This window comes from Pteropus medius, unplaced genomic scaffold (genome assembly GCF_902729225.1).
Source record: "Pteropus medius unplaced genomic scaffold, Ma_sr-lr_union100, whole genome shotgun sequence".
NCBI classification, from domain to species: domain Eukaryota; kingdom Metazoa; phylum Chordata; class Mammalia; order Chiroptera; family Pteropodidae; genus Pteropus; species Pteropus medius.
Window position 1 is genome coordinate 26118543 of NW_024344240.1, and position 12662 is coordinate 26131204.

General features: G+C 43.3%; 2 protein-coding genes across 3 annotated transcripts; both read left to right on the forward strand.

Annotated features, from left to right (window-relative positions):
* The first annotated feature begins 1617 nt into the window (after nucleotides 1-1617).
* Nucleotides 1618-10663, forward strand: PEX26 (peroxisomal biogenesis factor 26). Of its 2 annotated transcripts, none has more exons than XM_039869267.1 (6): nucleotides 1618-1694; nucleotides 1935-2249; nucleotides 3301-3441; nucleotides 3899-4194; nucleotides 5812-5958; nucleotides 7991-10663. In XM_039869267.1, exons 2-6 carry the CDS (start codon nucleotides 2020-2022, stop codon nucleotides 8092-8094), a joined length of 918 nt encoding a protein of 305 aa, XP_039725201.1. In that variant the 5' UTR covers nucleotides 1618-1694; nucleotides 1935-2019; the 3' UTR covers nucleotides 8095-10663. The 2 variants fall into 2 exon arrangements, with proteins under 2 accessions (XP_039725201.1, XP_039725203.1); XM_039869269.1 differs by having other exon boundaries at nucleotides 1649-1827.
* Nucleotides 8655-12005, forward strand: LOC120607172 (UPF0729 protein C18orf32 homolog). Its single transcript, XM_039868796.1, has 2 exons — nucleotides 8655-8762; nucleotides 11685-12005. The coding sequence occupies exons 1-2, from the start codon at nucleotides 8655-8657 to the stop codon at nucleotides 11985-11987; spliced, it is 411 nt and encodes a 136-aa protein (XP_039724730.1). The 3' UTR covers nucleotides 11988-12005.
* The last annotated feature ends 657 nt before the right edge of the window (nucleotides 12006-12662 follow it).

Sequence of the window (12662 nt, forward strand, 5' to 3'; positions counted from 1 at the left end):
CTGCTTGCCTCTGGAGTTTGCCATTTGTGGATGCATATTGCCTGGTGAGTAAGAGGGACTTAGGGTGAAGCTTCTCACAAATGACAGAAATGTGTTGGTTCCCAGGGCAGTGTTCCAAAATGAATAGTGATCCCGCAGACAGGGGCTAGTCTTGAGCACGACAGCCACATTTTCCCTCTGCTATGCCCCCAACCCTGGATTTAGTTAGAAAACAAAATTAAATGTAGATATCAACCCTATACCCACAACTGTCATCACTCCCAATCTTTCTATTTATTTCTCCTTAGCACTTGTCATCTGATACTACTGTATATATTTTACTTGCTTATTTTATTTTCCGTTTCCTTTCACTAGGATGTAAGTTCCACAAGGCAGACATTTTTGTCTCTTTTGTTCATTGAGGGATCCTCCGTGCTTAGAACAGAGCCTGGTGCTAGTAGGTGTTCAAAAAGTATGTGTGCAATAACTGATGTTCTAACTTCATCACCTTATGTGATTATAGGGTCCATACTTCTCTTTCCTTAGAGTCTGATTTGGTGTTTCTGCCTCGACTTTCCATGAGGACTTTCTACAGAGAGCTGCAAGCCCAGCAGATGGCTGTGCCTAAACCTGCTGACAAGGTAAGGGGATGTGTGATGTGAGCAGGCATTTACCCTGTGTCTGGCAAGTCTACTCACTAGGGGAGTAAACAATTCTAGAGGAGCTTTGGAGAGAGTTCAAAATGTAGGGAACTGGGGATTATTAAAACTGAGAGAGCTTATTATAAAGTTGGGAGGTTTGGCAAAGCCTGGGTGAGACACAGAATAATAAATGTAATTTATGTATCGGTGTAAAATTATTATTTTTATAGCTATAACTTATTGAATATTTACTCTGTTCTGGAACTTTAGTGTATATTGCATTACACACTGTATCTCTATTTTATGTGATACAATAAAGGCTCAATAAACTTATGTAATTTTCTTGTGATTGTAAATCTAAAGCATAGATTTAGTCTCATCCTGCATGACAGAATAGTGCTTAAATATATGCTGTTGAACCAAAAGAGCCTTGATTTCGTTTATGCGATTTAACAGTTGTGTGACTTGAGCAAATTATTTAAATAAGGTCTAATTTCATCTCCTGTAAAATGCGGAAAACAGTTAAGGTTCTTAACACCCAGGGCTGAGACAAGAACTAAATGAGATTGCTTGCAAAGCGTTTAGCACAGTGCCGGGCCTATAAGTATTGGACAAATGTAAGCTGGGACTGGGAAGGCAGAGCATACTCAGGAAAAGCGACCAGCTATCACGTTTCCTTTCAGTGCCTTTCCAGGTCTGCCCTCCTAATTCATATCTTGCAGAAGCTCAGAATCGGAAGCAGGCATGCAGCTCCACCACTTTACTAGAATTTCCTCTGTCCGGCCTCTGCTAGAGCTGGTTAGTGGCGGGACCGCCTCAACACAACACACCCTTGGCTGTGATATTCCGCGACATGGAAGTGGGCGTGACTGTGTTTTCTCCCGGGACGTGCCAGTTTCCGGTGCGCGCCATGCTGGGGGTTGTAGTCCAGACCCGCCCATCTGCATCAAGAGGGCCACTGAGCCAAGAGCAGGGGAACTATAACTCCCAGAGTCCGGCGCGCCGCCAAAAGCCGTGCGTCCGTAGGGTCGCGAGAGCAGGGTGGACGTTCGTGCACGCCGTTCCACTCCTACGGTGAGCGCCTCAGTTCTTAGAAAGGAGCATGGAACGACACTCTTCAGGGCTAAGGTGGCATCAGTACACGTCGTGAGGCCAGAGAAAGGAGGCCAGTACTTCAAGCACATCCGGGGTGTAACTCGTTCCCCAGGTGCCAAGCGAGCCCAGCCTTGACCTTAGATATAGCTCCTTTAACTCAGGACTCGGCCTGGGGAGGGGTTGTGGGCAAGTCTGTGAGGACTCTCCCTCTTTTCCCAGGCCCAGTCGGATTATCTTGGAGCCCCCGGAAAAGCGGCCACTTGGACGTTTTAGAGAGGAGACAGGCCCACAGCCCAGGCTGGTCATGAAGAGTGACCTCTCGACATCTGCAGCCCCCCTCAAGGGCGTGGGGGGTCCCCTGAGGAGCAGCGAACCAGTTCGCATCGTCCCAGCCCCGTCACCGGCCGTGGTTCTGCTGGAGGAGGCGGCCGACCTCTTGGTGGTGCACCTGGACTTTCCAGCGGCGCTGCAGACCTGCGAGCGAGCCTGGCAGAGCCTGGCCAACGGGGCCCTGGCGGACGAGCCTACGGGCACGTACGTGCTGGGCTAGCTTGGTTCATTCCCTGGTGATCTTGGGGAAGGACTCAAGATCTCAGCAGTTCTGTCATTCTCTGGTTGCTACAGTGAGCTTTACCCCTTGCTTTCCTTATGGTTTCTGAGTGTCCGGTGTGCTCGTTCTGCAGCCGAGAAAAACAGGCACTGAATGAACCATGAGGAAGAAGTGGTCAAGTCGTTTAACAGAGTTTGGTAGGAACCCATAGCCGTTCTTTGCTCCTTGTTCCAGTATGGAATGGCATGATGGGAAAATAGAATGTGTTAAGTGTTAAACTATTTCAGTAAGCAGGCGGTGGAAGCCTTTTCCTAGGTACACTTTTGATCTTGGCTGATGAATGGGAATGGGGTTCTGGTCCTGTTGAAGGACGGATTAAAGAATCTAGAGAAAACCTTGGTCCTCCATTACTATTTCTAATGCTGCTAGCCTCTTCTGGAAATTAAGGGTATCATTTTTGTGTTATAAAGTTGAATTAGGTCACACTAGGAAGGTGGTGGGTAGAGTTATCAAAGCTGACCCCAGAGAATAAACTAGGGAGCCTTGTGTTTTTAGGGGATTGCGTGGGGATTTGCAGTAAATGAGGAAGGCTGTGATTCTGGGTGCCTGGAGGTACTTCATTAGGTGGTGCTAAAAAGCCAGGCGTGGCATTCCTATATCTACATGCCCATTTCTTCCCTAGGCAAGCTCTTAGCTCCAGCTCTCTTTCTACCCACACACCTGTTCTGCATGTTGTACTTTTCCCCTTCTTGTTCATTTAAACCTGAGTTCACCTGGATACGAAGATGTTGGGCAATAGTTGATTTTCCTCTAAGAGGTTTACAGGAACTTTAAATTTTTAGGAGAGTGGGCAGTTTTCTCTGTGTTGGGGCCCATGAGACCAATTGTAATGTGAGGCCCACTTGAATACTAATAGGGAAGATGGAGGTGATAGCTACTGAATTGGGAGCTAAGGAACAACAGTCCCAGAGTGCAGGTGTGAATGGAAATGGCGGAGGACCACTTCTAAATCTGAATTGTTTTTTTCTGCTACAGCTCCTCGGAGGTGAAATGCTCCCTATGTGTTGTGGGGATCCAGGCCCTGGCAGAAATGGATCGGTGGCGGGAAGTCTTGTCCTGGGTTCTTCAATATTACCAGATCCCTGAAAAGCTGCCCCCCAAAGTCCTGGAGTTGTGGTAGGTCCTTGTTTCTGACTCAGTAGATCAGATCAGAAATGAGGATTTTCGTGTCCTCTCTTGAATTGGTGCCTAATATCTTCTTTTCCCCTTCTCTAGTACTATTTCTCTCCAATCTAATTCTTTCCCTGTTCTTTTTTTTTTCTTCTCCAGACCTCAAAACATAGTACGTAAAGATGAGGAAGGAGGAGGAATTTAGGAGTGGGTTAGGGTAAAAGAGGAAGAAAGAAGACACTGGGAATAGATGTGAAGAGGGATGATTGGTGTGTGTCAGAGCTGAGAGAGCTTCTTGCTACTTCCTAGGAATTCCTAATTCTTTATCAGTGTCAGCATCCCATAGAAGGGCTGGAGGACCCAGGGGAGGAGTTTGATAGGAGAGTATAGTGGTTATGAGAGACAAGCCAACTGTGGAACACTGACTGTTCTTTTTTTGGGATTGGATTATTTTGGGCTGCAGTGTTCTTTTATACAGCAAAATGCAAGAGCCTGGAGCCATGCTGGAAGCGGCCAATGCCTGGCTCCAAGACCCAGACAATCTGGGCCTTCCAGAATACAGAACCTTGGCAGAACTTCACCTGCATCGAGTGCTGCTGCCTCTGGGTTACTTGTCGGAGGCTGAGAAGCTAGTGGTGGGCCCTGCAGCCTTCAGTGAGGAACAGCGGCTGGATGCGCTCCAGGCCATTAGCACAGCAAGGCAACAGCAGAAACACGAACATTCTCACTCTGAGGAGAACCAGAAGCTAAACCAGGAAGGTAGGATGTTATCCTTCTGTGGCCTCTCTTCTGTGGTTATCCCTTCTGTGGGCTTTCCCTTGGACCTTGGGGTCCAACATGACATTCCTGGGGAGCTTGGGAGCAATTCTTTGTATGAGTAACTCCCAAATCACAATAGGAAACCTGTTGAGTTGCTTAAAAAGCCCAAACCTTTTGGAGTTGTCAGTGGAAGGGGAATCTTCATATGGGGAGGTGTTGCTGGGTGTCAAAACCTTGTCTTCTGAGAGCCACCTTCTCCTTGGGGTCCTCACATTAGATCTCTTGCCTCTACCATGCTGGCCTGGGTGGGATGTTATTCCTTCTTTCAGTGCTGGCCCAAATATAGACACAGCTGAGGTATTCCTGGGGATAGCCAAGGGATAATAAGAAATTAATACAGTAACTTGGTAACTTGACTTACAAGATAAAAATTGCTTATCTTCAGTTTGAGCGCCCCCTGCCAAGTCTGTCTGCCTTTATTCGACCACTTGGGTGTCTTCTTCTTCGGTGATTGATGTCCGCTCCTTTAGGGGCAGCCCACCTCTTCCCATTAGACTGCAGTTTTATGAACTGGCTTCTGTAGGGAGACTACTTTAAGACCCAACACTGTGTACTTGGCTAGCATCATTCAACAGGAACCTGCACAGGGGTGGTGTGAGTGTGGGTGTTGATTTGTTACAAAGGGACTTTAAAGGTTCCTCTACTCCAGACCCTTTCCCTGGTCCTTGATCCTTTTCATCTGCTTTTCCTCTAGTGATCTTCTGGGCGATACATGAATACTTCCAAGGGCAGAAAATTTGCTATCTCCTAAAGCAGCTCATTCCATTATTGGGCAGTTCTATAGGAAAGTTGTTCTTTATGTTGAATTTAAGTTTTTCTCCTGGTAGTTTTTAACCTACTGATCTTTGTTTTTTCTCTTGGTAATGTAGAATAGGCCAAATTCCCCACACACATGAAAGCCCTTCAGCTATTAGGAGACTAACCCTGTTTTCCTAAATGTTTTTTTTTCTGTGTGTGTATGCTAAAAAGCATACACACTGCTGAGATAGGATTGCTTCTTTGCAAACAGGCTTCTTGGCTGCAGAGATTACCTGCTCCTACCCAGGCCCTCTGCCCCTCCACTCCCTGGGGAGGAGTGAGGAGGGGCATGTTCAGGGTGTTCTAGCAGGACTGGGCACCACTTGTTCTTCGGTTAGTAGTGTTAACGTTTATATTCATAATCCAAGATTTTTGAATTCTTCACTATGTGTTAAGTGCCTTTTATTTTCTTGCATTAATATGATAATCGGGACCCATTGCTCTGTGTAATTCTGTGCCTATATCTTAAGCCAAAATATAAATAATGCTATAAAATAATAAGACGATTTTAAAAAGCACCAAATATGCCATATTTACCTATCAAAGTCTTCTCTTAAGGAGGTGATATTCTATTGATATAGTCTGTCATTAAAACATTTTCGAAGCTTTTGGAATTTCATTTAGAATCATTTTGTGGATTATGTGAGTAAACCAGTCTTGTTACCTTTTGGTCAACTCTTATAATCAAGCTCAAAGCTCAGAGTTAGGAAGCTGATTCTCATGACTTACCCTGCAGTTACTGTCTGTCTCCCTGACCAGGCTCCTTCTCCAACAAGTTTCTGTCACTACTGATGTTGCTTCGCCGACTTTGGGACTCCACAGTGAGCCACTTCTTTGCCCTGCCCTTCAGAAAGAGCCTCCTGGCTGCCTTGATCCTCTGCCTCTTGGTGGTGAGGTTTGATCCAGGTGAGTGATGAATCCTGCCTTTCCTCCGGCCCTTCCTGGGGAAGGGGCAGTTGACAAGGGATGGGCAGGCAGGAGCCCTCTTGGGGATAGAGGTACCTCCTGTGCCATTTCTCCCTGAGTCTCTTCTACAGTGGGGGATTGCTGTATGTGAGCGAGAGCTGGCCCCACCCCACACAGGAGAGACTAGTTCTGGAGTCCATGAGAGCAGTCTGGAGGAAAACCACTCTACCCTGCTGACCCTTGAATTGAGAATTATTGTCACCTACTTTATCCAGCGATGAACTCTGAATAGAAACTCAAGAGTTAAAAAAAAAAAAATCTTCATCATAATGTCTAAAAAATTGTGTTGATTTAAAACATTAAATTATAAGTAAAATAGATAAACATTTCAGAAAATATGGAAAATAGGAATAAGTATTTATTCCTAGGAAGAAAACAAATCACCTGTAAGTCTGCTATTATAATGGTTATGCTTTCAGCCTTTTTCTAAATATGGATATACATGGATATAATTTTGTATGTCTTATTCTTCAGAACATGGCTTTAATGCCTAAATAATACTCCATTTTATGGAAACTTCCCATAATTTATTTCAGTGAACTCCCATTGCTGAACATTCTGATGATTTCTCATTCTATTTTCTGCAGTGCTGTGAAGCATACATGAGCTCCCTAAATGCTATTTGGGAGCAGCCCCGATTATTTCCTGAGGATTAATTTCTCAGACTGTAAGCACTGGGCCAAAGGATAGGGGCTCATTCTTTTATATTGTTTTTGTGTGTTACTCTATGTAAATTATCATCTAATCTCTACTTGTGAATTTAAACTTAGAGTAGAATTATATAATTTTCAAAACTGAAAGGAAAGCTGGAAGCTCTTATTCTAGTCTCTTTATTTTCTTTTTCTTTCTTTTCTGGTTGGGAAGCCTGAGAACCACAGAGAAAAGTGACTAGCCCAGGGTCACACAATTTGTTTTTAAAACTGCAAGATCTCGATTTAATCTTTAGATTTTAGTCTTCCCCATTTTTCCTTTCTCTTATTTAGTGAGCTTTTTTTGTATAGCTCAGAGTTGTCCTTTTAACCCCTTTGCTGAATACTGAGCAGGGATTTCCTCTGAATAGCTCTGTTTGCTGTAAGAAAGAGTCATTAGTTAGCCCTCAGGTAAGTTAAGGATACTTTGTATTCATTCATGACTGCCCTCTGACTTTATAATTTCTTCCAGAGATTTGATAAAAATTTAGAAAAATTTTTATGGTTCTTAATAGGCTCTTATAAACCATGGCCCCCTAAGTGCGGATGACAAGGGACCATTAGATCTTGCCATTCGCAAGGCTGATCAGAGCTTCTTTAGAAGTGCTCTGGCAGACGGTCCTGAACCTCTGTCAGTCTTGACTCATTGCAGCGGTGGTGCTGTGGGAAAGAACCCATGAATAGGCCGCAATTATAACTTGGTAGAAAGGATATACAGATGGTAGTCTGTCAGTAGCTTTCTTTAAAAAATAAAATTTCCTTTTTAAGAAAAAAAAATTCAGTTAAAAAATTAGTAATTTAAATAATGTAAAACAAACCAACTCAGCTCTAATGCCAAAGAGGTAAATTTTACTTTATTTCAGTATAATTAACTTAAAATAGGTAATACAGTCACATAGCTTCAAATTTAAAAGGTACAAAAATGAATGTAGTGAAAAATCAGTTCCCAAATTTATCTCCCCAGAGGCAGCCACTGTTAGCAGTTTTTTAGTATATCCAAAAGATTAAAACTAATAAATTTGGATCTTTTTCTCAGCAAATTTAAGATCATTGTAATCCGGGTGAAGACAGGGTATTTCAGAGACTATGTCCTCGAGAAATTGAAATTCTTTATTGTGGAGAAGGTGAGGAGGAGCAAATAACATTAAACTTCAAAATATGCTTCAAAAACTCCTGCATACTCCCAAGGTGGTAGAGTTTTAAAGGGGCGGGAGGTGGGGCTGAGTGAAGAGGAGGGAAGTGAAGGAAGGTACATTGACAGTAGTCTTTTCTTTTCCCTGCAGCTTCTCCTTCTTCACTGCCCATCCTCTGCAAGCTGGCTCAGATTTTCCACTGGATCCGGGAGGCCATGTTTTCCTCCTTCTACCAGCTCCCCATCCATGACTGAGTGGCCTTCCTCATTCACTTCAGCCTCTCTTCTCCCCATGGCAGAGTAACTCATCCATGGTAGCCAATTTCCTGTTGCTGGCTGGACCCCTACAGGAGTTGGGCCAGCCTAATTCTCAAAGAGCTGATGCTGTCATATGAACTGTGTCTTGCTGCCTGAATGCTCTCTCCTTTGCACCCACTTTAGCTGGTGTTGGTAGGTCATATGGAAACAAAGATGGGCCACAGGGCACAAGTCCTCTAGACCAGTCCTCCGTTGTACCCAGGGGACCCTCGTAAAGGAAGAGTTTGGGGATGGAGAATGAGACCATGAAACATTCCATCTTTTTGGCAAAGGCAAGGGGTTAATTTTCAGGTTGGTATTGATGAAGTTGGACGTTTAGAAAAATCTCTATGAAGTGATCCTTGGCCTTTTACTTTCTGGAAAAACTTACCTCTAAAAATCACCCCCTGGGGCAGGCCTTTAATTAGACAGAGTGCGATCTGAGAGGGCCTCTTTTTTCTCTTATGCTCCTCTCCACAGATCTGTTGTTTATCATATGCCATTCCCATGGTTTTGCAATGGACTTGGAGACGCTTAGGCCTGCTGTCTGTTCAGACCAGAGCATGGCTTTCAGAACCACCCAAGTGACTACTGAAAATGAAGTGAGGCTGCTCCATTCTTACTGGGTAAAGTGATCTTGCTTGGTGCTGCTTGGGCTTCAGCTCAATTTTCCAGGTTGTCAGTGGCCAAGCCCTGCCCTGTTAAACTGAGTATCACTTCACTCTCTTTCCCTCCTGTCAACCCCCTCCCCGCTCTCCTGCAGTAGTATTTTTGTACTTTGTCCAATGGCTGTTTCACCAGGTTCTGCCTGTATCTTTGCCTCCTTGGTACGCACCGTTGCTGGTTCCCCCTCTCTATGTCCTGTTGCTCTGATTATAGTCTATTTGTATAATGCACAAGTTTTTTTGTTTATGTGGCTTCGAAAAGTAGGACAGCCTCAGAGACTGATAAGCTGAATTGAGTAATCAGGGGAGCTGGAAGGGATGGCAGAGGGGACTGGGTGGAGAGGAGACATGGGTTTTGAAGGCAGTAAATAGTTTTATTCATTGTTAGGGAGTGGAGGCGTGGAGCCTTAGAAATTTACCACCTGAAATGTTTCAGTGATTTTTGTCACTGGCCACAAGAATCTTACATGTTTCCATGCAAATAAATATAAAATACTATGCTTTCAGGATTGTGAAACGCTTCCAGCAGGGGCCAGGCTTTCTGCAGCTGAAGGCCAAGCAAACTACCCCTTTCTGAAACCTCAGTGCTCATGCCAAAAGCATAGACAGTGTCGTTAGCTTTTCCTTGGTAGATTTTCCAGAGTTGTAAGTCAACAAATTTTCTTCAATAAAATGGGTAGAATAAATTTCAAAGGTCCTTGGGAGGCTAAGTCCCTAGGGTGTTGTCCAACAATTTGTTTTTGTAGGAAACAAGTCTATGCCTTTACATATGGGCTTTTAATAGAGTAAGAACCCTGGGAAGAAGAAGGGAAGGGAGGCAGATAAGCTTTGAGATTTCTTTAGAATGATTTCTTAAAAATGAAAATCTGGTCCCATTCAAAACCCTAGATAAAACTCTTTAAGGCTTCCCATGGCCCACAGGATAAAACCCACATTCTTTTTCATAGAATTTAAAGCCCCTTTTGCATTGGTTTTGGCTAACATCTCCACTTTCGTGTGGGGCCTCTGTTCCTTATGCATGCTGCTTTCTAGCTGCTCAGCCAGTCAAAGTTTTCTGAACACTGCATGCTCCCTCATACCTCTGCTGTTCCCTCATACCTCTGCTGTTCCCTTTGGAAGGTCCAGCCTCTCTTTTTGCCTGGTGAGCTCCTCAGCCTTCCAGATATACACAAGGATTACTTCTGGTAATCTTCTCAATGTCCCCTGCTTTTAGCCCCTATTTCATATCTCATCTGTGGTCATGACCCCATGGCCTTAGGGTTGTGAAATTTTTTGTTGCCTCCAAGAACCGTGAGCTCTTTGAAGCTGGGAAGTGTGGCTTGTTGCAGTGTTTAAGAGTCAGGTTTGGATCCTTGGTCTCTGGTTGTGCAACTGTTAGAAAGTGATTGAACCTTTCTCAGCCTCAGTGTTCTCATCTTAAGTGAGTTCTTACCTCACAGAAACTTTTGGAGATAATGAGATCCTACTTATGAAGTGTTTAGCATGTTATTCTGCCCAGGTCAGAGCTCTTCTGAGGGCTAACTGTATCTCCTTTGCCCAGCCGAGTGCCTGAGAGTTAGGTGTTCAAAGGTATTTAAAGGAATGAATTGATATAACTGACATTACAAGAGGTCTTTGTGTTTTTGGTGAGTGTGTGGGGCTCGTATTGTGAAAACCTTGACTATAAAGAAGGTTTGGCTACACCCAACTCATTTTTCTGTCTTTCCCCTTAAGGTCCCCAGTATTGTGCTTGCAGGCCTCTAAGTTCTCTGTTTTGTTTGTTCTAAACTCTGCAGTGTTGTCTGGTAACCAGCTCAGCTACCTTCTTAGTCAGACAGGGAACTCAGACTAAAACTGCCCCAATGACTTTGACCTTTTCTCAGGATGCAGACTGGCACTCATATCAGTTTTCAGCTCTGGGCTTAACGAGGTCAGAAATGAAGGGAGGGCTTTTTTCTTAGACTTATACCTGTGCTGTCTAATATGGTAGCCGTTAGCCGTGTGTGGCTCTTGAGCACTTGCCCAAATTGAGAGATTCTGTAAATGTACAATACACACTGAATTTCTAAGACTTAGTACTAAAAAAAGAATGGAAACGCAATTTTTATATTGATTGCGTGTTGAAATGATAATGTTTTGGACATACTGGGTTAAATAAAATCTATTATTAAAATTAATTTCACCAGTTCCTTTTTACTTTTTTGTGAGGCTACTGGAATGTTTAAAATTATACATATGGCTCGCATTAGACGTCTGGATGATGCTGTTCACACCCAGTACACATCAGATTCAGAGGGGATGGAAATCAGAGATGCAGCATTGTATGGTGGCATTTCATAGGAAGTTAGATCTGGAGACCATATGTTATAGCTTCTTTCTTTATAAGTTAAAGAAGTTGAGACCCAAAGAGGTAAAGTGATTTGCCCCAAGTCACGTAGCCTGAATGAGACCGAGGAATCTTGGCCCTCAAACCTAGTGCTCCTTTCACCACCAAGATTCTGCTTAATTTGTCCTAAAATCAGTTGCTCTCTCACTGAAACTCAGTGTTAATATGCAGATGTATCTGGGAGGTGTAACTTCAGCTGGAATTAGTTGATTAGTTCTGGAGAGTTCTGAGAATACAACATAGAATGTATTTTAAAATGCCGAGGAGATCCGGAATGAGTAATACTCTCATGTGGTCAGATGGGAGGCTGAGGAGGATGGTGTGAGGTAGGGAGGAGAAATTGGGTTACTGTAGGCGATCACAGGTAGAGGTGGGTGCGAAGCAGAATGGATAGTGCTGGAGTAGGACATGGGGTTCTGCTTCTAGAAAGGGAGTTAGAAGGGACTGACTGAGAAGTATTTCGTCTTGTGCATGTGATCCCCTTTTGAATATATGTGTTTGCACATGTGTGTATGTAGACTTTAAAAATATATGTGGGTGGACATTTCTTTTTGGGCTTGGCGGTCTCTGTTCAGGAGCTCAAGTCTGGGACAGTGGTGTACATTCCTTGTATCATTCCAGTTCTGCTCTGGGTCTACAAAAAATTCCTGGAGCCATACATATACCCTCGGATTTCCCCCTTCCTTGGTCGTAGGTGGCCTAGAAAAGCTATACGAGAATCCAGTGATAAAAGCAAAGGCAAAATAGGCTATCAAGGTGCAGACATAAATGGATTACCAACAAAAGGACCAACAGAAATCTCTGATAAAAAGAAAGACTAAAGTGATTGTCCCAGAGGACCTCACTGTTTTCAAAATGGACTTGATAATCTGAAGTACCTTTTTTGTAATTGTCTCTGACCTTTTCTTCTTAGACCAAAATTCAGGACAGATAGTTTAGCTATTTACCTGATACTAATCAGGAAGTACATGGTATTTATATTTAAAGTATATTTAGTTATATTTAATGATCTCATTCCTGAGTTCCTTTTTCATTAAAATAGCTTTCATTTCTATTATTATAGTTTTAATAATATAAATGAATAGAAGGTTTGTGCCAGTAGACATTGTTACTAAATTGTTACCTAAACATCCTTGGGCCTCTGGCTTTTGTACAGCTCTTCAGATCTGAGCAGAGTACATTTTTACTGTGAAACAGTGCAGTGAGACTGTGCAGTGAAATGAAAGGGAGTTTTTGGAGATAATGACTTGAAACAAAGTTATAATCACTGCCCAGCACAGTGGAGCAGCTTATCTGCAGAGTAGTAATAACTGTTTATTGTTCTGAGGAAGATGGTGAAGCCAGGGAAGTAGGGGAAATTCTAATCCTTGTTGCATTCCTTCTATTCCTACAAAATATATTAAATATTCAGTTTAGCTCAAAAAATATATGGGGAAAGAAAATACGCGAGTTTTATATAGTACAGAATTTAAAAGTTACAAAAGAGTATTCATGGG